This window comes from Terrapene carolina, unplaced genomic scaffold (assembly GCF_002925995.2).
Source record: "Terrapene carolina triunguis isolate 2854851 unplaced genomic scaffold, T_m_triunguis-2.0 Scaffold641, whole genome shotgun sequence".
Lineage (NCBI taxonomy): Eukaryota > Metazoa > Chordata > Testudines > Emydidae > Terrapene > Terrapene triunguis.
The window spans coordinates 1,438,126-1,460,467 of NW_020664992.1; the positions used below are offsets into that span (position 1 = coordinate 1,438,126).

Below are 22,342 nucleotides of genomic sequence, written 5' to 3' on the forward strand. Positions count from 1 at the left end.
GATAGCAAGCCTGCCCTGCACTCACCCCACAGCTCCCATCCTGCAGGGCTGGCCCTGACCCCGACCCCCCTCCGCTCCAGGAATTGGGACCCGCTGCACAGGATCACAGCCCCACCCCTCTGTGACAGAAGTGGCCAGTCCAAACCGGAGTGGCACTGTCACACGGTGCCTAGTCCCACTGCTACAATGTGAGTGGGGTGGGTACCTCCCCGCCACAGCAGGCCCATGACCAGTCTACAACCTGGATGTGACCCAGTGTTTGGGAAACACCAAGCAAGGTAAAGGCAAGGTGTATTGCCCACAGGGGTAAGAGGGCTGCTGTAGACTCTAGCTGGTGGATGACGTGTGTGTCATTGGCTTCAGGCTAGCAGACCTGGGTTCAATCCCCACTGCTGACAAGTCATGCAGACAGATCATGTGATGCACAGGAAAAAAAATTAGACCAGACTCACCTATTGGAGTTGACAGTAGGAAGAGCCCAGGGTCATTCCAGGTGAGTTCCCAGGGATCAAGGCAGGGCCTCTGTCTACAGTACAGGTTCCAGGATCCTGTTTAAGTGTCCCACAGCATTAGGCCTTTCCCATTTGACTGTGGAGGCTGCTTCACAGTCTGACACCGCTCCTAGTCTAGTTTATTTTTCCAAGTACCATCCCATTACCGCTGGTTACTCCTCCTCCACTCCCTTCCTGCTCCTTGTTTGTAGACAGCTATACCCACTGGCCAGGGCTAACCTTTTGCAGGTTACCCACAGCAAGCTGGGTTTGAGAGAGAGTCCAACAGTTTGTGTGAATAAAACAAACTTTAATAATGTACAGCAGAAATTGGACAGCTTGTTCTTATATTAAACACAAGATTTCCTATATTACAATGTATTTACATTTGCATACTGAAGAGGTAAAGTGTCTAAGTGACTATTTTACAGTCCTTTTCTAATAAAATGTACATAGAAAGGGGGCAGATAAGTACCCAGAAAGATCTGTTCTGAAGCCAGAGTACCATCCATTCATCTTGTGTCAGAGACTAGAGGCACAAGCTTTGACCTGAAACCCCTCCTCAGTTTGATCCCATTGATCAACCTGAAACACCTCCCCTGGTTGAACCAGATGCCTAAACCCAACTATTTCGTTACTGTATGCTGTTAAAACAGATGGTGTGTTTCACTTCAGACAAGACTGCATTTCAGTGCCGGGCAAAGTGATTCCTAGATTTGCTACAAGTCAGCTAAGTAAGGTTTGCACACCACTCTTGCACATTTGCATGAAAAGTGCTGTATAAATGCTACATTGTTATTCCCATCTCAGAGGGTCCAGTGAGGGTTTGACCGCTCTTATCTGTACCTATGAACTGAGTGTGTTTCACAAGGTGATACCAACCCCTTCCACCCCACTCCTTCTAGACATTCGGGTCCAGTACAACTCTGGGATGTGCTGTTTGGTATGGTATTGAGGCAGGTACATGTGTGGCTACTGTTGGGGGGTGGCGGAGCGGATCAACCAAGGAATTAAATTGCTGAATTAGTGTCATAAAGAAAGTCTTTGGACAGCTAATGGAACAGGAGACCTTGTGCTCTGGAGGGAGAATTTTCTTAATGCTCATGGGAAGACCAGATGGCAACCCCTACTTATCAGTGTGATGGGCCTCTCTAGGGCAGTTTATTTCAGTTGCTCAGACTTCCTCCCCAGCCCCTGCACAAGTCTCATCCTAAAGGTCCCGCTACAGTAGCTGAAGAGTCTTGTAGGTATTTTTAAGGCACACACCACCTTGGTTTCTCAATGCAGAAGAAGGGTTCAGTAAGTAACAAGTCACATTGGAGATGCAGTAATTTCTGGCTGAGGAATAATCAGAACAAATGAGAAGGGGAAGCCGTACATTCACCAAGCACGTATGCTGCCCCATGAACCCAGGGTCTAAGATGCAGACCGCTGCAGGCAGGAGGCAGCTCTGTGCTGCCTGTCATTTAAAAGCAATGGGAGAATGCAAAATGGCTCCAAACACAATGCAAAAAAGACTCCTCATTTGACAGATCTAAATCACAGATGGGATGGGGGCCTGAGGGAAAAGAGACAGACAGTAGGAACAGAAAGTCTGTTAAACAACAACCTGCGAGCCAGAGAAGAGATGAACGCTCAACTTACAGAGCAGGCTCAAGGTTCGAGTAGAAAGTTCCAGTGTAAATTCAGCTGTGTGCATTTGGATTTTTTTTTTTTTTCCTTTTTTTGCAGTGATTTCTTTACAAACAAAGAGGTTGAGAGGTAATTATAGATTGTTTCTCTTCTCTTATAAAAATTAACAATATTAAAAAAAGTTAAAATCCAGACCCTCCCGATCAAATAAAAAATAATCAAATGCACTCCAGTTAAAAGTTATGGCTTCAGAGTTACATAGCGCAGATAACACCCTAACCATCACACAACCCAGCTTTCTAATGTTGCCTTTAATGCTGCATTCAGTTCAGACACAGGACTCAGCCCTGGACTATTTCTAACATTCACTAGGCAACAGTCAAATCAATTCTACTTCACCCTGATTGGTTATTCCATTAAAATAAGATTCATGCAGTTACCCCCTCCCTACCCCACCCAAAGAGTTATACACAGCTGCTTCCAGAATATGAGATATTTATATATGTATATTTAAAAGATGGACACGTATTTCCAATCCTAGTCGCCAATGTCAGATCCTGCAGCGTGCCGAGTGCTCCTTGAGAGGTGCTGTGCACAATTGTTTTCGTGGGCACTGAGATCTTCACAGATCAGACTTTAAATGCTTGGCTCCAAGTTCTAGAGTGTTCCTGCCAAAGCCCTTTGAGAGATCAAAGGGTTATGCTCCTAAGAGGCTGATATCCTGCATGTCCCTGTGGCCTGGTCCCCTCCACCCAGGGGTAGCGCCAGCTCCAATCTCTCAGACACGCTTCTTGTCTCCTTTGCATCCCTCCCACGGATGGCTCCTCTGGCAAGGCAATCCTTTCATACTACCACACATTACAAACCAGGGTTTTCAAAACAGAAGCTTAAATTTCAGGGACAAAAATCAGTACCCGCTTTAAAAAGGAGAGGGATGGCAGTGAGGCAACTTGACAGAAAGTTCCTGCAGCTGGTGTACAACTGGCAGGATAGAACCCTGCTCCAGGAGAAAGAAGGATCTGGCTGTAAGTAGCCTATTCAAGCTAGATAATGCTCACTACTGGACAGGCAAGGCACCAGCACGCGTAGCTCAGAAGAGGACACTTTGGACTTGCACATGCACAGAAAAACAAACAGGAATGTGCGAATCTACAAGCAGATACTCTGCACGTCTAAGGGGGACTGAGCAGGCACAGGGCACACATGGCTTTGCACATGCACACACTTGCACGCGCGCGCACACACACACACACACACACACACACACACACGCAAGCAGCCAGTCTGGCTTTTTGAATTTTTCAAGCTGAAAAGAAGGAGCAATGGGTTTATGAAGCCAATGCCTCTGTGTGTCTGTGCCAGTCCCTGGAAAACCTGCAGGTCTGGCAATACCACCGTCCCTTTCCCTCCCCACTCCCAGGCCCTGAACGCTTCCCAGCGAACGTGCCATATTCACTAGACTACACAGGGATTTCCATCAAAGGAACAAAAGTGATGGTCATGGTGAGAGCCATCCGCACAAATCCCTCAAGTCTCCACGCTGTCAGGAGGTGGTTATAAAAGGTCTGTTTGTTTCATACCCAAACCAGGAAAAGAACATTTCTTGTAATAGACTCTGTCCTCCCTGGCTAGCAGCCCATAGGTCACACGGTCTGGTCGGTAGCAGTAGGTTGGGTAGAAACACGAGGTAGGCCTCAATCCCGTCGATTATCATGGCAGCTTTTGAGCAGCTTCCTCATGCTGCAACTTGTGGGCTAGATCTTCACATCTTCCTGGATGCTGAGCTGCGAGAGTGTTTTCTTAATGCGGAGGGCCGTTAGCCGAGCTGCACCATTGGCATACCAGCACTCGCGCATCATCTTGCCCATCACTCGTAACGCCTAGCCAGGAAACGGAGAGAAACGTCAGCCCTTTCCCTTTCGGAGAGTTCAGTTCCTTCTGCTAACACAGCGAATCAACACTTAAAAGTGAATCCAACGCTTGTGGAAGGGGCTGGCGTAACTGTGCCAAGAGTGAAGCCCTCTGCTTATCCCCAGAATAGGCACCGCATGGGCAGTAGCAATGCAAGCTCCCCATGCTACCCTGCCAGCATACTTCACCCTTCAACTGGAACTGTTTCACCCCATCTGCATAATGACGACAGCGAGGTCGTTCTGAGCATTACTTAACATTTGTATAGTGCTCTGAAAAAGTCAAGCATTAAGAGGTAGAGCAGTTACATTAAGAGCCCAAGAGCAGTTACAGGGTAACAAAGTTCACTCACTATTAACAACGTGGAATTATTAACCACTCATCCGATTTCCATCATATGCAACGTGGATGGAAAACAATGGACTCGAAACAGACCTGCTATCCAAGCACTGGGAACACACCTCTGGCCTTCTCCACCGAGTGGAGTGCAAGAGTGACCACCTACTCTCTAGCCTCAGATGGGAGCCTCAAGTCTCCACATTCACTTTCCCACTGGACTTCCCCACACTGATTCTGTCCATGGACCCCAAACCCACCCTGGAGGGACCAGTCACTCCTGGCTGGAGTAGGGAAATCCAGCCTCCACGCTTACTGAATTTGGAACTCAGTGTCCAGGACTGACTCTAAACTTTACCTATTCAGTGGATAGTGCATTTCCTTTAGGCTCAAAGGAAGATGACAACAGATCCTACCTCATAACTCTGCCACCAGTTAGGGATGTTGGGGCGCAGCTTCTGATCACACACAACCTTCCGCATCTCCTCGATGGAGGGGTCAGAGGGCACAAGGTCATAGTATGGGAGTTGATATTCTTCATGGATACCTAGGCATGGGAAGGGAAAATGTCATTCACAGAGAAGGGAAATCACTGCCACTCTCACCAGAGCCACAATACCCCTGGCCTGGATGACAGGACTTACAGAAGTGAAGAGACAGCAGTGCAGGGAAGCAGAATGCAAGTAACGAAACTGGGATCAGGCGAGGCCACTGGGGTGAGCACCTCCCCTTTCCTGGGAAAAGGGCCAAGATACATGTACTGACCACAAGTGCTCAAGACTTAGTGGATACCAAAGATGGCACTTACAACAACAGGATGCCCATCCCTGCCCCCATCCACTACTATGTGCTAGGACACTGGTTCAGTACTGATTCATAGGGAAGCAACCTATGTACTGAATCAGCACCACCACTTCCTGCTCTAAGGTTTAGCTACAGAAATAGGTGTGCCACCAACAGCACAGCTACCCATCACCTCTCATGTGCCTGGTCTACGAGCAGTCTTGAGTCTCTTCCCCACACTACCACCATCTTGGTGGCCATACTCTTGGGTGACATTGCATTTACCCCTGTGTCCTGGGACTATAGCAATCTCCACGACTACCTGAAGGACAGGTTATTCTCTCCTAACTTTGGGCCTCAGTTAAATCAAAGACAAAGGTTGTGGGGTGGGGGAGGGGGGGCAGCAGTGGGGAGAAGAAGCTGAATGCATATTACCTCCTGAACTGCACCTACGAGCAATCTCCCAATAGACCAGGCCAAGGGCATAGATATCAGCACATTTAAATGAATCAAAATGCTTCATGTTAATGGTTTCATCCAAGACTTCAGGGGCCATGTATCTGCAGCAAAGAAAAAACAATGTCATTTCCTTGTCAGAGGGACTCTCTGGAAGACCATCAATGATGAATTCTCCATGTTTATTGTATACAACATGTGTTACCAGATCCAGTGCTTGGATGCTGCACAGAAGTTAAACAATGAAAATAAAACTAAGCCCAATGATGCAGACAGAGCAGGCACTGTGTTAAGAGAGCAAATAGAACAATCATCCACACCAAAAACAAAAAGAAAGAGGGGTGAAATAGGGAGACAGGAATGGTCAGAGGTGCACTGAGGCTGGGATGGAGGTGAGGGAGCCTCATAGGAGAGTTCCCTGAAGGAGAGGCCATCTAGCCAACCTCAGCCTTGGAAGGACATAAGCAGAGGGAAGAGGCAGTAGGCTGTGACTACTCAAACCATTTATTCATAAATAAAAAAGCCACTAAATATTCTCCTTCGAAACTCTGGAAACCCTGCCAATGCCTAAGATAGAAACGCTACCAATCCCCAGTGAGGCTCATGCATTTTCTATACCAGTGGTTCTCAACCTATTTATCATTGTGGGCTGCAGCTTGAGAACCACAGTGCCCACCCCCAAAAAACACCCCACGGTCCCCTATGTCCAGCACCCCCCGCTCAGAGACCCCTCCACAGAGTAGGGCTAAGCAGCGGAGACCTGAGTCCCTACCCCACAGCCTAAAACCTGAGGATGCTGCAGCACCCCCACAAACCCCTAGATCCCAGTGCCTCCCCTCCCCACAAACCTGTCCAGAGACCCATTCTCCCACACCCTGCCCCCCTGCAGCACTCACCAGCCCCCTGCTGGCAGGACCACTCCAGCAGGCTGCCAGACACGGTCTCCCCTTCAGCTAGCCCTACCCTCTTTCAGACCAGAGCAGCAAATTTTGAGATTTGTTTTTTAGCACGCCATACGTGGCCCGAGAACCGCTGTTCTATACCCTCATTCTGATGGCACTGAACCTTGACCAGGAATACAGCTGAGCCCTCTCCCTACCGTTTGGTTCCAACCCTTTGATTTGGTGCAATATCAATGGTGTCGGTAACAGAATCATGCCGGACAGCCAGACCCAGGTCAGCAATGGCACACATGCCGTTCTTCTTCACCAGGATGTTCTTGGATTTCAAGTCCCTGTGTGCAATCCCTGGTTTTCCTGATGGAGTAAAATAAATCTCAATAGCAGATTTTCCTCTCTCACCTTAGTGTATCTGATCAGTGAAGATGAGCTGAACACAGAAAATGGAGGGACTGAGGCGGTCATCAAATCCAGAGTGAATTTGAATTTTAATATCTCTATGCACAGTAGGATCTGCAGCCCTATTCTTCTTCCAGTCTCTTATTTAAATTAAGCTCTGTACCAGTGAAAGGTGCTAAAAACACTAAAGCGCTTCCATTTACCCTCCAAGTACTATTATTTAAACTGCAGCAGACCCTCTGCACCAGGTGTCTCATCCACACAAAGACATAATCCCTGCTCTGAAGAGTTTACAATCTGTTTTGCTCTGCCATTGCCTATGCTAACCTCTTCTGTGCTCCCCACCCCAACCAGTGCAGTTAAAGGTGTGTGTGCGCGCACTAGAGAGAGAGACGTGGACACTTGTCTAACAGGAGCTGGACTAAGACTAACTCGTGTCAATGACTTTTGCTCAAGACCAAAATGGCCTAGATTCAGTCCCCAGGTCCTTAAGGCACTTTTCCTCTTTCATTTTATGATTAAATTCCAGCTCTCTCTCAGTACAAGGCACCTTGTGCATCATACAAGCCCCATATTTCTGTCTTCACCTTTCCTGCTTTAGTCTCTCCAAAGAATGTCTAGTTCATGGTTAGGATACTTTGCTAGCACCCTCTTACCCTGGGTCCCCACAATCTCCATGTGTAGGTGTGCCAACCCGCTGGCAGCAGACAGGGCCAGTTTAATCATCCCCTCAATGGTCACGGTGTATCTGTTGAGGTAATCAAATAGAGAGCCATGCTCATGGTAATCAGAGACAAGCCACAGCTGAGTCCAAGTCCCGTTATCTGCAGCAAGAGAAAAAGGGGAGAGAGCAGCATAACATCAGCACTTACGGTGCATTTTGTTTTTGAACAAACATAGGAAGAGCTGCTAGATTAGACTGCAGGTCAGCAGCAAGTCTGAGCAGACAAGGGAAGAACTGAAAGGCAAAGTGTAATGATTACTTCTAGCACCTTAGTGCTATATATATTTAGTACATTTCCTAAGCAGCTGTTCACATTACCTGTCACTGCTTTAATAGCTTCTACTATGAATGACGCAATGTCTCTGCTAGTGACAGCAGCAATTTTACGGATTCTTCTCAGCAAGAAGGTGAGTTCTGTGGATTAAGCCCATACTCAGGGACAAAGGAAGTGCTGCTAAGCATTTCAGTGCACAGGTCAGGCTATTCTCTATCCCTGTTTCAACTAAGTTAAATTATTAGAATTATTTTGATCTAGCAAATACTTCTATTAACTGGAAAAAAGTGAAGAGCAGAACTCACCAAGTTAAGAATGTTTTAACAAATAATTTAACTTACATTAAAACATGAAGTCTCCTGAATGCGCTCGTGCATTCAACTACTATGCAAGCTTCCTTTGTAACAAAATTATGTCACACTGACAGCTTTAATAGTTTTTAATGATCGTTGGCGATTTTTATAATTTGGGGGAAATGATCGTAACACTTTACAAATAGATTGATGGCTTTCTTTATCTATTTAATTAAAAAAAGTAAATCCTATACTAGAACATGGAACTCTGAGGAACCTATGGCCATTAATGCTTTGGCTCTGAAGGTTGAGACAGCATTTTTACCTTTGTTATCTGCAGCAATAAACCCCAAGATGTTCTCATGTCGCAACATGACAGTCTGGTATATTTCTGCTTCCCTAAACCAGGAGCGCTCTTCCCGTGAAGAGAAGATTTTCACGGCCACATCACCTCCACGCCACCTGCCACGCCACACCTCCCCAAAGCGGCCTTTTCCAATGATCTCCTGCAGGACAATGGTTCGAGCCACAGTTCGCTGGACAAAGAGTGGCAAACCTGTGGGCAAGAGATTGAAAGAAGAATTCGGATGAGGGACACTCGAGAGATGCCACAAGGTTTAGGGTTGTCTGGGTTTGATTTGATTGTATTTAGCAGTCCAAATAAAAACCCAAGATCCACCCCTGTGGTACCCAAGAACCATATCCCATTCTGCCAGGGATGGAAGCGTTTTGGCCCACAAGTACAAGTTTTCGCAATTAGAAAATGTCATGTCCCTCCCTCAAGAACTGATTTGGGAACGGTGATCGGAAAAGAAGATCATTCTCATCCTTGGCCTTTCTTCCAACATATGAATCAGATTGTTATTGTTCTCTCCCCATTGCCAATCATTCACTGTCACTTAAGTCACTGATCACTTCAAGACACTTCTCTGTGAGCTCAGTTTTTATTCAGAACAAAACAAAACTCTGTGGACAAATATTCTGGAGAACAATCCTGCCCTGTGTTCTGTAACCAGTTATTCTGACTGGATCCGAAGTACTATTCTATATAGGTTCTTCTGCTGCGCTCATCAGTCACTATCTGAGCAACCACATGCACGTTGGACCATCTTTGTCAAAAGGAAATAAAATATAATTTCTAACCAAAGTTACCCTAAACCTGCTACAACAACAGGACCAACATGTAAGGTCTTTCATCAGCAGTGGCAAATCACCAACAAAATCAAATGGCTAGCCTTCTCTCTACAAGAAAATCAATAAGTTAACACACTTATACAGACCTAAAAACGTCTCAATGGATTTACACCACAAGAGTCCTGCAATTTCTTAGCTGTTCCAAATCACTTTGGGTCAAGACCTTGCATACCACCTTGTGCTGTGATCCCATCAGATCTTGTAAGCTGAGCAGAGTCAGTGCTCACAGGGGGATAGTTCTCTAAGCAACATCGAGAGGCTATATGTAAGAAGTGGAGAGACAGCAGTAAAATAAGCAACACCACAGCATTTGTTAAGGGGCTATTACACTGCTGTAGGTGCAGTCTTTCAGGTAAGACACAAAGTTAGAGTCCTGACTAGCTCTGGTCATTAAAGATCCCATAGCACACTTTGCACATGAGACACAGCATTTAATGCTTATGTCCTGGCCAAATGCCTACTTGAGTAAGTTACATTGCAGGGGTAATCTGTGGAGGCAGAATGTTGATGGGATATACAATTCATTTCTTGTCCCAACCTGTTGTGGAACAGTGTTGTGTGCTGTTAAACCACACAATTCCACCCCCGAGAGGATTCACATAAGTGCTCAGGAAGTGAACCTTGTGGGTAGTTCATTTACACATTTCTTGGGGATTCTTTGGGTTGAAGGGTGCTATATAAATGTAAAATCTGTATACTAGTTTCCTAACTGATGCAATTTCGATAAAGAGACTCTGCCATTTCTCCATCCGCTTTGATGGAGATCGTATCATTTGAAAGCTGGTAACCTGTATATGTGCAGTGAAGTTTGTTAAAAATTCAAAATTAGTTACAGAACCAAACACCAATCACATGAACCAGATGCACTGTGTCCTGAGTGAAGGTTCACAACAGAAAGCAGGGACAGCTATATCTGATGTCGCATTTACAGGTAGATGGAATTGTTTCCTGGGTAGGATCTAGATTTTATATACTGAAATCCACAAAGACGACTTTATGTAAATGCCAAATGACTCAATTATGGTAGAGTGCAGTATCTCTTATGCATTCTACAGTTCCCATCGCCAAAAGTATCCCAGTGCTGATACTGGGCCTCTGGCTTCACTGTCTAATGTACAACTCAGACTGTACCTAAGGAAGGATAGCCAATGGCCTAATATGAGAACAGACACCCTGGTGATGAGCACTTCAGAATACAGGATTCCGTTACAATTCTATGTCATTTATTATTTCCAAAGCAAAAGCAGCTTAGTACCTGAGCCAGAGCCAGAAGTGGAGAGATCATAAACTAGATCTTGCAGAGTCTTATCCTTGGACAGACACATTTCACAAGAGGGATCTTCCATGTCCAACCGCTGACGATTGTGATAAACTCGTTGGTGGTGATGAAAGACGAAAACCACTATGATCATGACGACAAACAAAAGGAAGACAGGCCCTGCAATCACTGCTACTAACTCCACAGGGCCCCAACTAGACTGAGGTTCATTCTCTTTCACGTGACCTTTAGTGGGAGGAGGGAAAAAACATTTTAAGCACAACCTGATTCCTTTATTTTTTTATATATATATATATATATATATATATATATATACACACACACACACACAAAACCCTGTAGGCAAGAGTCCCTAACTCCTTCTCTTAGAGCCGGAACTACTTTAACTCTGTCTCAGGACTTTGTAAAGGACACTCCAAGCAGCAACACTAATTCACTACCTATTGCAAAGCGGAAGTAAACAGGCTGGGTAGGAATAACAGATGAGGAAGGTCATCACTTTTACTGAAACTGCAAGAAGCAGTTGATGACCCCAGTTGAGCGCCCAGTTTAGGGTTTACAATAGTGTATTTTCGGTCATGAAGTGAGACTATATTGGAACAAAAAAAACCTGTAACCAAACAATTTCAGAAGACCAGTCTGCAGTGCATCTTCCATCTAAGCACAGAATACACCTCACTTACATGAGGAATGGCAGCTTTGTTTATGGGGGGCCCTGTGCACCTCGACTTCCCTTTTATTCCTGCCCAGGAGGCTCCGTCTTGGATTAACCTAGCTTTCTGCCCTAGGCCTGGATGTGTTGCTCCCTCCCAACACAGTCACTACTGCCTAACTTAAGTTCAATGCAAAGCACTCCTTCCCACCTTCCCCTTAAAATAAATTGGTCATTGCCTTCACATAGCACTACAGCTAAAGCATTAAAGTTGGTTACCATCAAAGCCAACTTTCTTAATAAAAGTTATAGTGAAGGAGGAAGGAATTATCCCCCACATGTAACAGCTAATGAGTCTTTAAAATCAACAACTGGTGAAGGGTTTGACCTAAACAGAAAAAAATAGAATTCCCCTCCTATCTTGATGGATGATGGTACCATTCTGCAGTTCATGAGAACCCAGAGAAACTGCCCAGAATGGGGGAGATAAGTAGCATGTGCCTTCTCTGCCACAAGAGCTCTGACTGAATGGGTTGTTGGGTTTAGTGTGCGGTTGCTGAGCATTACAGGAGGTCAGATTAGACAATGTGGTGGTCCCTTCTGGCCTTGAACTCTGACAAGTCAGATTTCTTCCAGCCCTCTCATTCCAGGACAGGTCTATTTCTATTGCACTCACTCAGAGGTCAAGCATCTCCCTCATTTTACGCTGAATTGTAAAACCACGCTCAGAGCTCATGACAAAGGCGTTTCAGTCCCACAGGAAGCAATTCTATTGCATAAAGAGCAGACTGCAGTACCACTCAATGCCACAAGGGGGATCTTAGACTGCCCCAGGGACTGCTCCTTATGGCCTGAGAGCGCTATGCAGAGGCAGGACATCCATGACTGAGTGGCAAGAAATAACCTAATTTTCAAAGGACTGGGGGGATGTGGGGGCGGCACTAGGGGCAATGCTGATGAGGTGGGAGACGTATGCTGTCTTGATCATGTCAAACATTTGAAGATGGGTGAACCAAAGGGGAGATCAGAGAAAATCCAACTTAGAGGCTTCTTCCCACCCTACAAACTGAATGGTGCAATGGTGATAATATTTGCCTATATCAGGAGGATCTTAAACTGCTTCACAACCCTCTGTGAGGTAGATCACCACTATTCCCTTTTTGCTGATGTGAAGGAATTGCCCATATTTACAAAAGCAAGATAGTGGCAGAACCAGGAACAGGATTCAGGAGTCCTGGCTCCCAATCCTGCTCTAACTATTAGACAGTACCCCATCTTCAATGAAATAACAGCGGATTTCTTTACTCACCACTGGGTACCTTTAGGTCAATTTCGTTGCAATAATCAACATAGCAGCAATGTGTGTTCCGCAGATCTTCTGAACTCAGGCAGTAGAAGGGTTTTCCAGCAGGAATCAGCTCTGCTTTAGGGATGCAGGTCCGGATGTGGTGCTCAACTCCACCCAGGTTGGAGCTGGAGACCATGCAAGCCCCATCTGTTTTGCAGGTGGAGTTTGCTTGATTGCAGTTGGAGCATAAACAGATCAAAGCTGCAGAAATCAGGACACAGAAACCTCTTTGAAACCGACCAGAGCTGTGAGCAGGGAAACTCATCTACCATTGGGGTAGGACTGATCATTCTAAGGCTTTGCTGAGACAGAACTGGCTCTAAAAGGGACCAATAATATTTGCTAATGTTTCAGACAAAGAATAAGGCACTAGGGAACAGAGGGTTGTTTTAGGTTTTTTTTGGAAGGCAGTGGGGATTATAGATTCCCCATCCCCCTCTAGTTCCATAACAAAAAGCCACCAATGATAATCTGATCAACTTTCAGGCCATGCAATAGATCAGTGGTGGCCAACCCGAGCCTGAGAAGGAGCCAGAATTTACCAATGTACATTGCCAAAGAGCCACAGTAATACATCAGCAGCCCCTCATCAGCTCCCCCACTCCCCAATCCCAGCGCTTCCCACCCACCGGCAGCCCCGCTGATCAGCACCCCCCCACACACACCTCCCAATCAGCTGTTTCATGGCATGCAGGAGGCTCTTGGTGGGGGGGGAGGTAGAGTGAGGGCACAGCAGGCTCAGGGGAGGGGGTGGAAAGGGGTGGAGTGGGGGCAGGGCCAGGGGTTGAGCAGTGAGCACCCCCGGGCACATTGGAAAGTTGGCGCCTGTAGCTCCAACCCTGGAGTCAGTGCCTATACAAGGAGCCGCATGTGACTCCGGAGCCACTGGTTGGCCACCCCTGCAATAGATGTGCAGGGGTGTCTTCAGTAGCTGAATGCAGTTGCCACTGAACAATGCTGGAGTCTGCCAATGTGAATTAGGCCAGTCCAGCCCCCACCCCCTAACGAGGCAGTTAAAAAGAAGGTAAGAAATTATAAATGGTGCATAAAATCTGAAAGGTGAGGGTCTTAGAGGGCAACCATCCTGCCAATTCCATTTACTGACAAATATAGTCATGATGGCTGGGCCTCTGTCTTAACTGCTAACAAGGGGGGACTGAAAAATTGGGTCTGTTTTTCTGGTAGCATCTAATTATTAAGCCATTCCCCTCTTCATGAGTCAAGGTTCAGAAATAGTTTTTCTAATTGAATTTATTATTCATTAAAGACAGTGCTGGAGTCAAGACCTGTCAATCCTTAGAACAGGTTCTGCACCAAGGTATACGTCTCCACCAATTTGTTCCAAACCTGACCCGGGGGTGGGGAAGAGCCACACTAGGGCTGAGAAGAAGTTCAGTGCCCTTAGTTCTTGAGCCTCCACTGAGATTACAAACTAGCGTCCCAACTGTAACATGGATATCCATCCACTACCGATTAGACTGAGACTCGCCATCTTATTTCACAGACAATTGTTCAGTGACTTAACATGTGGTTTCCTAACCAAGATTGGATTCAGATCGGTGATAAGAGGCAAAAAGCTCTGCATCCCATTAATGTTCTCCTGAGCCAGTCAATTCTTCAGTATCTGCTTGCTGATTTGACAGACTATCTTGGGTTAAATAAATTTCTGGTGTCTTGCTATCGATAAAGATCCCCTTCACTCTTTACCCAAACAAACTCCAAAGACAGATTTTCATATCTCAGCCTCCCAGCTGTCATCATTTCTCTCTCAAGCTGCCTGAAAATCTGCAGCCAAATCCTTAGCCAATGCCATGCTAGGAAACAAAGGGAATTTAACCATGTTAGGGAGAAGGGTGGGAACCGTTTAATATCATGTACTACTTTCTTCAGATCCCCGTCTCCCTGGAGGGATTCAGAAACATGTACATACCCGCTGCAGAGATGGTTTTTAAGGCAGAAAGTTTAAAGTAACATTTAAAGTATATAAATGAGAGCAGCAGTTACCTGTCCCCCACTCAAACAGACTTGGAGGAATTTGCTGTTGATTTTCTCCCCCACTTTACAAATATTGTGGATGAGAAAAGTCACCACACTGGACTACACTTCCCTTTCCACGCTCCAATGTCAGTCACCTTCCTGAGGTGTCACTGGAACTCACAGCCTTCAGTTATACAATCTTGGGGGATGAACAGATTTAACAAGCCAAGTAGGTCAAGATTAGGTCAGTATGTGGATGGAAGACAGCTAAGAAAATACAGGGTGCTGCAAGAAGGATCTCCTCCTTCTGATTCAGCACTGAACCCAAAGCTCAAATGTAGTGGACAAGAATACAAAACAGGTCCTGATCACTTGTGGTCATGATAATTTCATGACACATTGAGCCAGCATCCTGGCTAAATCCTAATTTGGATAATTACACTAGAAGTCCCTCTATTTTCCCTGAAGTGTCAAGAGGACACTGTTAATTTTCTCTTTCAAACTGTTGCTGTGAGCTATTAAACAGCTGTCATATTCCACCTCAGAGGCAGCTGTAGCAATTTAGATAAATTAAACTGGATACTGATTTTGTGTGAACCAAGAACTATACAATGTAAAATAGTACAAGAGATTGAAGACCAGTTAAATACCAAAAACAGATGATAAAAGTAAATTTTCTTCCCAAGAGCACTTCATAAGTGGTAAACATAACTTAGTATTTCTGTTCTGGGTCTAGCACAGACAGATATCCACGGGCCTCATTTCTATTTTGGGAGTGGGAAAGAGAAACTGAAGACAAAGACTGGACTATTCTGAGATGGGCAAGAAGCACCCTTCCTATAATATGCTGCTGAAAGGGGACCTGCTTTTATTATTAAAAAAGGCAAACCAATCGCTAAGGTTTGGCTTGACAAAACAACTTGAGTTCCTGATCTTCATTTTCCACCGCTCATTAGAATATGGTCTCATTCTAAGTGAATCACTAATGATGCTGGCCAAGATTTGTCCACATGCTGTTGTGTGCTGATTGTCCAGCTTGGCTGCAAACCTCCTCACCAGAGATGGCTGTGCATTTTAGTGGCACATGACATTGTGTTTGCATCTGGGAACCTATAGAATAAAAGGAGCAGTACAAGAGTAAGGGAAGTTATTTCTCAGTGAACAAATGTACATACTTCTATTGCACATTTCATTAGAGGACCTCAAACTTTGCAAACATTCCGCTTCACAATCCCTATGCAGCGGGTGACCTTTAACTCCATTTTATAGAAAAGTAAATGGAAGCAGAATGCCCCAGACCACACAGCAAATCAGTGCCAGAACTGGGAATAGAATCTGAAGTCCAATTCCTACCCCCTGTTCCAAACATTATACTACTTTCCCTTCCTAAATGTCTGAATGGCTCTCTTCTTCTCTTTTATGAAGTAGTCCAGTACTCGCATATATAGACACATGCAGCTACCCTAGAGCAAAATGGCCAGCTAGAACATCGTTCTTCTGCAAGTGCCCCATACTGGACAACTGTTGGAGCTACAGCAATAACGGCTCAGATGCTGTTTTTTCAGGGCCTGGGCAATTGGCTGTTTTCCAGGGCCTCTCTGCGTCGATGCCTGGAGGGAAATAGGGGAATTAAGGGACCCCAGCACAAACAGAATTACAAAGGCAACTCGTGCAGTTCTAGCATTTCAAGTTTGATTAACCAGAAGGGAAGGTTCTTCTTATATCAATAAAACCAGAAGCAAAACCCAGTATTTCTAAAAGAAAAACTACAACTCTTTCCCCTTGGAGAGTGTTCAAAACCCAACAGGTATTTGAAAGCTGAACACAAGCTCCTTTCAAAGCAAGATTCTGAGAGCAGCTGGGGATGTTTGGGCAAGTCAAAAGGAGAAATGACTGAATAAAAGAAATTTTCACACTAACAGCTATCTTTTCCTGAAGAAAAGGCTCTTATTGAGCAAAATATAATCTACTTAAATAGAAGAATTAACTGGGCTAAAGAAAATTGACTGGACAAAAGAAAACAAAACGACAGTTCACACAATTGGTGTCTTTAGTTCCACTAAAGTGCCTAGGGATGAGTTTGCATGAAAGGTGCTATAGAAGTTGGCAGTGGATTCGGTTATATCTGTTCAGTACACTGTCTTTTTGACATTCTGCTCAAAGACAAACCCAACCCTAAAGAAGCTGTTTAAACAAGTGTAACATTAAGCTGCAGAACCTCAGAATGAAAGCTTTGTTCTCACTCTAAAAGATAGATCAGATCTGTATTTATGCTGAAGTGAACTGTCACTGTGATTTAATCCAAAGCTGAATGCTGGTGGTCATGACATCAATTGAAGGGGTGGGGGAGCTCCTCTAGTTCCATCCCTATTTTTTTTTTTTTAATTGCACACGGGCAGTCAATCAACACTGCAACAGGAAGATTTAGAAGAGAGTTAAGGAATCCTCCCTTTTTATCACTTGGTTTATGAAAGGAATTTTAATCAAGAGCTATAGCAGCACTGCTGGAACTGATGGGCTCTGAGCAACAGCTCTCATCTTCTCAGGAGGACTGAAAGATCTAGGCAGAAACACCACCACCACCACTCTGGAGATAGAAAGATGGCAGATGATACCAGGCTGGGAAAGGTTGCAAGCACTTCAGAGGACAGGATCAGAATTCAAAGTGATCTTGACAAACAGGAGAAATGGTCTGAAATAAACAGGATGAAATTCAACAAGGACAAATGCAAAATACTACACTTAGAAAGGAATAATCAATTGCACAAATACAAAATGGGACATGACTGCCTAGGAAGGAATACTGCAGAAAAGGATCTGAGGGTTAGAGATCAGAAACTAAATGTGAGTCAACAATGTAATACTGTTGCAAAAAAAGCAAACATCATTCTGGGATGTATCAGCAGGAAGTTGTAAGCAAGACAAGAATTCTTCCACTCTACTCAGCACTGATAAGGCCTCAACTGGAGTACTGTGTGCAGCACTGGGCACCACACTTCAGGAAAGATGCGGACAAACTGGAGAAAGTCCAAAGGAGAGCAAGAACAATGATTAAATGTCTAGAAAACATGACCTACAAGGAAAGAGTGAAAAAATTGGGCTTGTTTAGTCTGGAGAAGGGGAAGGGGGGACACAATAACAGTCTTCAAGTGCTGAAAAGGTTGTTATAAAAAGGAGGGTGATAAGTTGTTCTTATCCACTGAAGACAGGACAAGTAGTAATGGGCTTAAATTGCAGCAAGGCAGATTTAGGTTAGACATTAGGAAAAAACTTGACTGTAAGGGTCAAGCACTGGAACAAAATACCTAGGGAGGTTGTGGAATCTTAATCACTGGAGGTTTTCAAGAACAGGACAGACAACTGGCAGGGATGGTCTACATAATACTTAGTCCTACCGCAGTGAAGGAACTGAACTAGATGACCTACTAAGGTCCCTTTGAGTCCTACATTTCTGTGATTTTATGGGCAACAGTAGTGCCATCCCTGGTATTGGCAGGATTGTTTTGTCAATCCTGCCAACTGGTCTACTCTACTCTTTTTTTTACTAATGTAGTGCTACCAAGGAGAGGGCTAGTGTAGACAAGGCTCTTGCAGCATTTTAATAAGGATGCCATTTAACCCTTCTCAGGTCAAGCTACATAACACGAGGGCTAACACACCAGCAACCACTGGAACCTTATCTACTCTAGAATGCCTACTAAAAGAATTAAGCCTCACAGTATCTGTATGAGGTAAGCAGGCCACCCACACCAGCAAACAGCAAGTCCACTGCAGGACTAAGAACCGAATCCATCTTTCCAATCTGCCAGTCCCATGCATAAATTGCTAGACACCCATCTGTGTCATGCATCGGGCAGGATGACAGTGGCTGCAAGTCTAGTGACTGGTTTCATTCTCAAAACACAAGGACAAGGGATACTCAAGACTAATCAAATAGATTGCGAAGTTGACGACACATTGCTAGAACCCAGTGTTCAAATCAATAAGAGACAATTATGCCAGATAAAATTTTGGTCACGGTCATCAAGCTGGCCAGACCTTGTTAAAGTTAAACAACTAGGCAGAAGACTTTTTGTTGTTTTAAATTTAAGAGTACAGAAAATCAGTCTAAAAATAAGGCTCACGTCCATGCTAGTTCCTGATACATCCCACTACTTTCATCCTGACCACTGCAACTCTCTTTGCCCAGAGCAGCCGGCATTACCAAGTCCAAGTTCTAGAGTCTGGTAGGTACAGAATGCTGCTGCTCACCCTCTCTCTCATACTAAGAAACAGTAGCACATCACTGTCGATTCTCAAGCCACTTCACTTGTTCCACAATAGAACTCAACTCTGAAACAAATAACCCATGTACCCATTCCAGCTACTTCACAGACCTTGTTTCTTTACTCCTCCAGCAAGTGTGTCCCTCTGTTCTACCACACAATGACGACAGGATTGGTGCAAGAGCTTTCTCTTCTGTAGATGCCACCATTTGAAACAGCCTTCCTACATCTTGGTGCCTCATCAACTTTCCATCTACTTCCAGATCTCATCTGCAAATGTCTCTTGTCCCTTGCCATTGTTTCTTAAATCTGCTTTCCAATTGCTATTAATTTTACATTTTTACTTTGTAACCACTAGTTAATGCTGAAATCATTTTCTGGATAATATGAAAAAATTTGTAGAAACTAGAAGTTACACTATAATCAATGAAGTTAGAAATAAAAAGGGCCAACAGAAAAATTGGGCGCATATGACCCCCAGAAGCTGGCTACAGTACTCTGACAGAGGCTGAATTGGATATTAAAGCAATACTACTGAATGGAAAACATACAGGGAAAAAAATGCAGTCGACATGCACTTTCTATTACAGTGAGCAGTTGTCACTGTGCAGTACCAATCTCTATTACACAAAGTGACAGCCTCTGAGTGGACTGACTTATTTCAATTCACTTCTTTAAAATTCATTGTTATTTGAATACATTGAATGTTAATTAAAATAAGGCCTGATGTCTCTGATTGCTGTTCTTCAAGTCAGAAAACGAATGCTGGATCTGTGTTCCCACCCCACCCCCCACTCTAGCTTTGACACCTGTTTAACTAATTTTACATTTTTAAAATTTGTTATGAGAACAATAAATGTAATGAAGCCCAAATCCGTGCTTCAGGATTAGGAAAGCTTCTTCTAAAAGTCAATTCTATAGCAAACCAAAGATGTTCATCAGTCACTGACAGTTCTTAGGACCCAAACCCTGACAGTTATTGATGTGATATATTAAAAAATATTGTTTATCGTTGTAAGTAGGCCCAGAGGCTTAGGCAACAAGCATGTGAGAGTCTAAATAAAAAGGTTATTGCTGAAATAAATAGGACCAAAGAGCCATCCCACCACGGCACATCTATCCACACTCCATGACCTGACTTACAATATTTACTAGTAGTGGGGTTTCAATCACAGAAATTCCTTCATCACAGCTTACTCCACTGGAAGCACAAACAAAAGAGAACTTAATTCTCTTGTTGCACTCAGATAACTACTCCCTGGACACACGGAGAGAAACCATTCCCACTAGCTGACACCCTGTGAACTTTGTTTGCTATTACAGAACTGACGTTTCACTTTACTCCTTTCGCAACACTGGTTTCCGGTACACATCCACTGCTGGCAACAGATTGTGTACCCAGAGAAAAAAAAGTCTGAGTCGTCTGGCCAAGTGGTTTAAGAGAGTTCATGAATGCCTGTTGGCCAGTTTTTAATTTCCAGTTAGAAAAAAATCTTTCTTTGAGAGTTCTAAAATATGAATTATGTACCAGTCAGAGCTAGTCTGATTTAATTGGGTAAATATATATTTTAAGCAGGTGGTAGTCACAGGATCTACCTGTGGAAGATTGTTGTCTGCAGAACATTTTAGTGCTTTATTGAAAGGAAGCAAACAAAAAATCCCACATAACGCTATACTAGAGATAACCAGGGAGGGAGGAGGAGGGTGTTTTTGTAAGTCTTATTTACTAATGTATATAGCACTTTAAAGCTGTTAGACTCTCAAGTAAAACACATATAGGGTGCAACAGAAAGCTTCTGAGACCTTGTTTGTTAAGGCACACCGAGTTTACATAATGGCTTCTTAAGCAGCAAACAGCCTTAGATTCTACACTCCCGGCCATTTCTTATTCCACCCAGAAAGACTATCTTTTTATGCTGTTCTACAGAATTAGTTGCTTGTTCACATAACTATCCTTCCACAAACACCAGGACCTACTCACACCTTCTTCCCTGTCCACAAGACCATACTGCACTAACACCTTTCACACACAGTGTGAATGAAAACACAAAAGATGCTTAATGGAAACGTTAGCCAGCTATACAAAGTACAATATCAAAGCTATAGATAATCAGGTTAATTTCCACAAAACACAGGAAGTCAATTATCCATTTCCTGTTTATTTTTATATGCACAAACTTTATGGAAGATGCAAGATGAAGCTTTCAGAACAGAACTGAGAGGGGAACCTCACCTAGACCTTTGATGGAGTTCAAAGAGGGTGGCTGATGCAAATTTCTAAGGCTATATGTCATTCTCAGTTTAAAAAAAGATCATATACCTATCCTCTACCCAAGTGCATCTGTATTAACAGCAATTTAATCAGAAATGTCAAATACATTATCTGCTGCTTCACAGGTTAGCAACACACATCTGAGCCAGTAAAGACCCAAAGTTATACAATCTGACATAGGCAAAATGAGCTGCGGGTCTCAATTCTCATTGGACTCCTATTCAAATTACTGTACACAAGCAGCTATCCCTATTAACATTTTTGTGGGCAATTTTCCAGAGGCCAAGGACTGAATGGGCCATGAAGAAGCAGCTATCCTCTGCCCCGAGCTTAGAGGCAGCCAGGGCTGAGGCAGATAGGCAGGAAAGCTAGTACTGTACTAACTCAGTGAATAAATAGAAGGAAGGCATCAGTCTTCAGCCTAATCAAGCCGATGCCTTTCACCAGCACAAGTTTCAGTTTGTTTATTTTTTAAATCAAAGCAGCAGCACTTGGCTTTAAGTAAAAGGATCCCCACAGGTTAAAAGAAACAGTAACACCCGATAAAACCACACAGAAACAACAACTGAGAATAGGTTTCCTCCAGCCCCACAGTGAACATTTACAAATGTCGCAGTACTGGAAGTGGTTTGGAAGCTTCTGGCCTCCTCTACAAAAGTACCATTCCTCCACAATTACTGGGAGCTGGTCCCCAGTAGTGTGAGGCTTTGGAAAGGAGCCATTTTAAAATAGAATTCAAGGGAAATAATACTAAAACCTCTGACTTTAATTCCTAAAAAAATAAAGATGCTGTGCACCTTAATTTGCATAACAATCAGACCACCCCACACATTCTGCACAGACTCTAGTCTAGAGGAACATAGTGGTACTCCCAGATACCAGCACCCCTCTCTCTATTCATGCGTCAATCCTGGCGGGTCACCAAGCAGACCCAGGTATAAATACATGAAAAGACACACTTGGTAAGGCAACTCACATCTTTTCATATATTTATACCTGCTCCTGTATTTCCACTCCATGCATCTGATGAAGTGAGTTGTAGCCCACGAAAGCTTATGCCCAAATAAATTTGTTAGTCTCTAAGGTGCCACAAGGATGCCTCGTTGTTTTTGCTGATAAAGACTAACATGGCTACCACTCTGAAACCAAACAGACCC

At 44.2% G+C, this 22,342-nt stretch overlaps 1 protein-coding gene across 1 annotated transcript; it reads right to left on the bottom strand.

The window, feature by feature from the left end:
• Positions 1 to 786: 786 nt before the first annotated feature.
• Positions 787 to 20,077, bottom strand: ACVR1B (activin A receptor type 1B). The gene is made up of 9 exons (XM_026659588.2): positions 20,057 to 20,077; positions 12,633 to 12,872; positions 10,648 to 10,896; positions 8,524 to 8,754; positions 7,564 to 7,731; positions 6,709 to 6,865; positions 5,589 to 5,713; positions 4,787 to 4,917; positions 787 to 4,003 (listed from the first exon to the last, which is right to left on the bottom strand). The coding sequence occupies exons 2-9, from the start codon at positions 12,805 to 12,807 to the stop codon at positions 3,878 to 3,880; spliced, it is 1,362 nt and encodes a 453-aa protein (XP_026515373.1). The 5' UTR covers positions 12,808 to 12,872; positions 20,057 to 20,077; the 3' UTR covers positions 787 to 3,877.
• Positions 20,078 to 22,342: the final 2,265 nt, after the last annotated feature.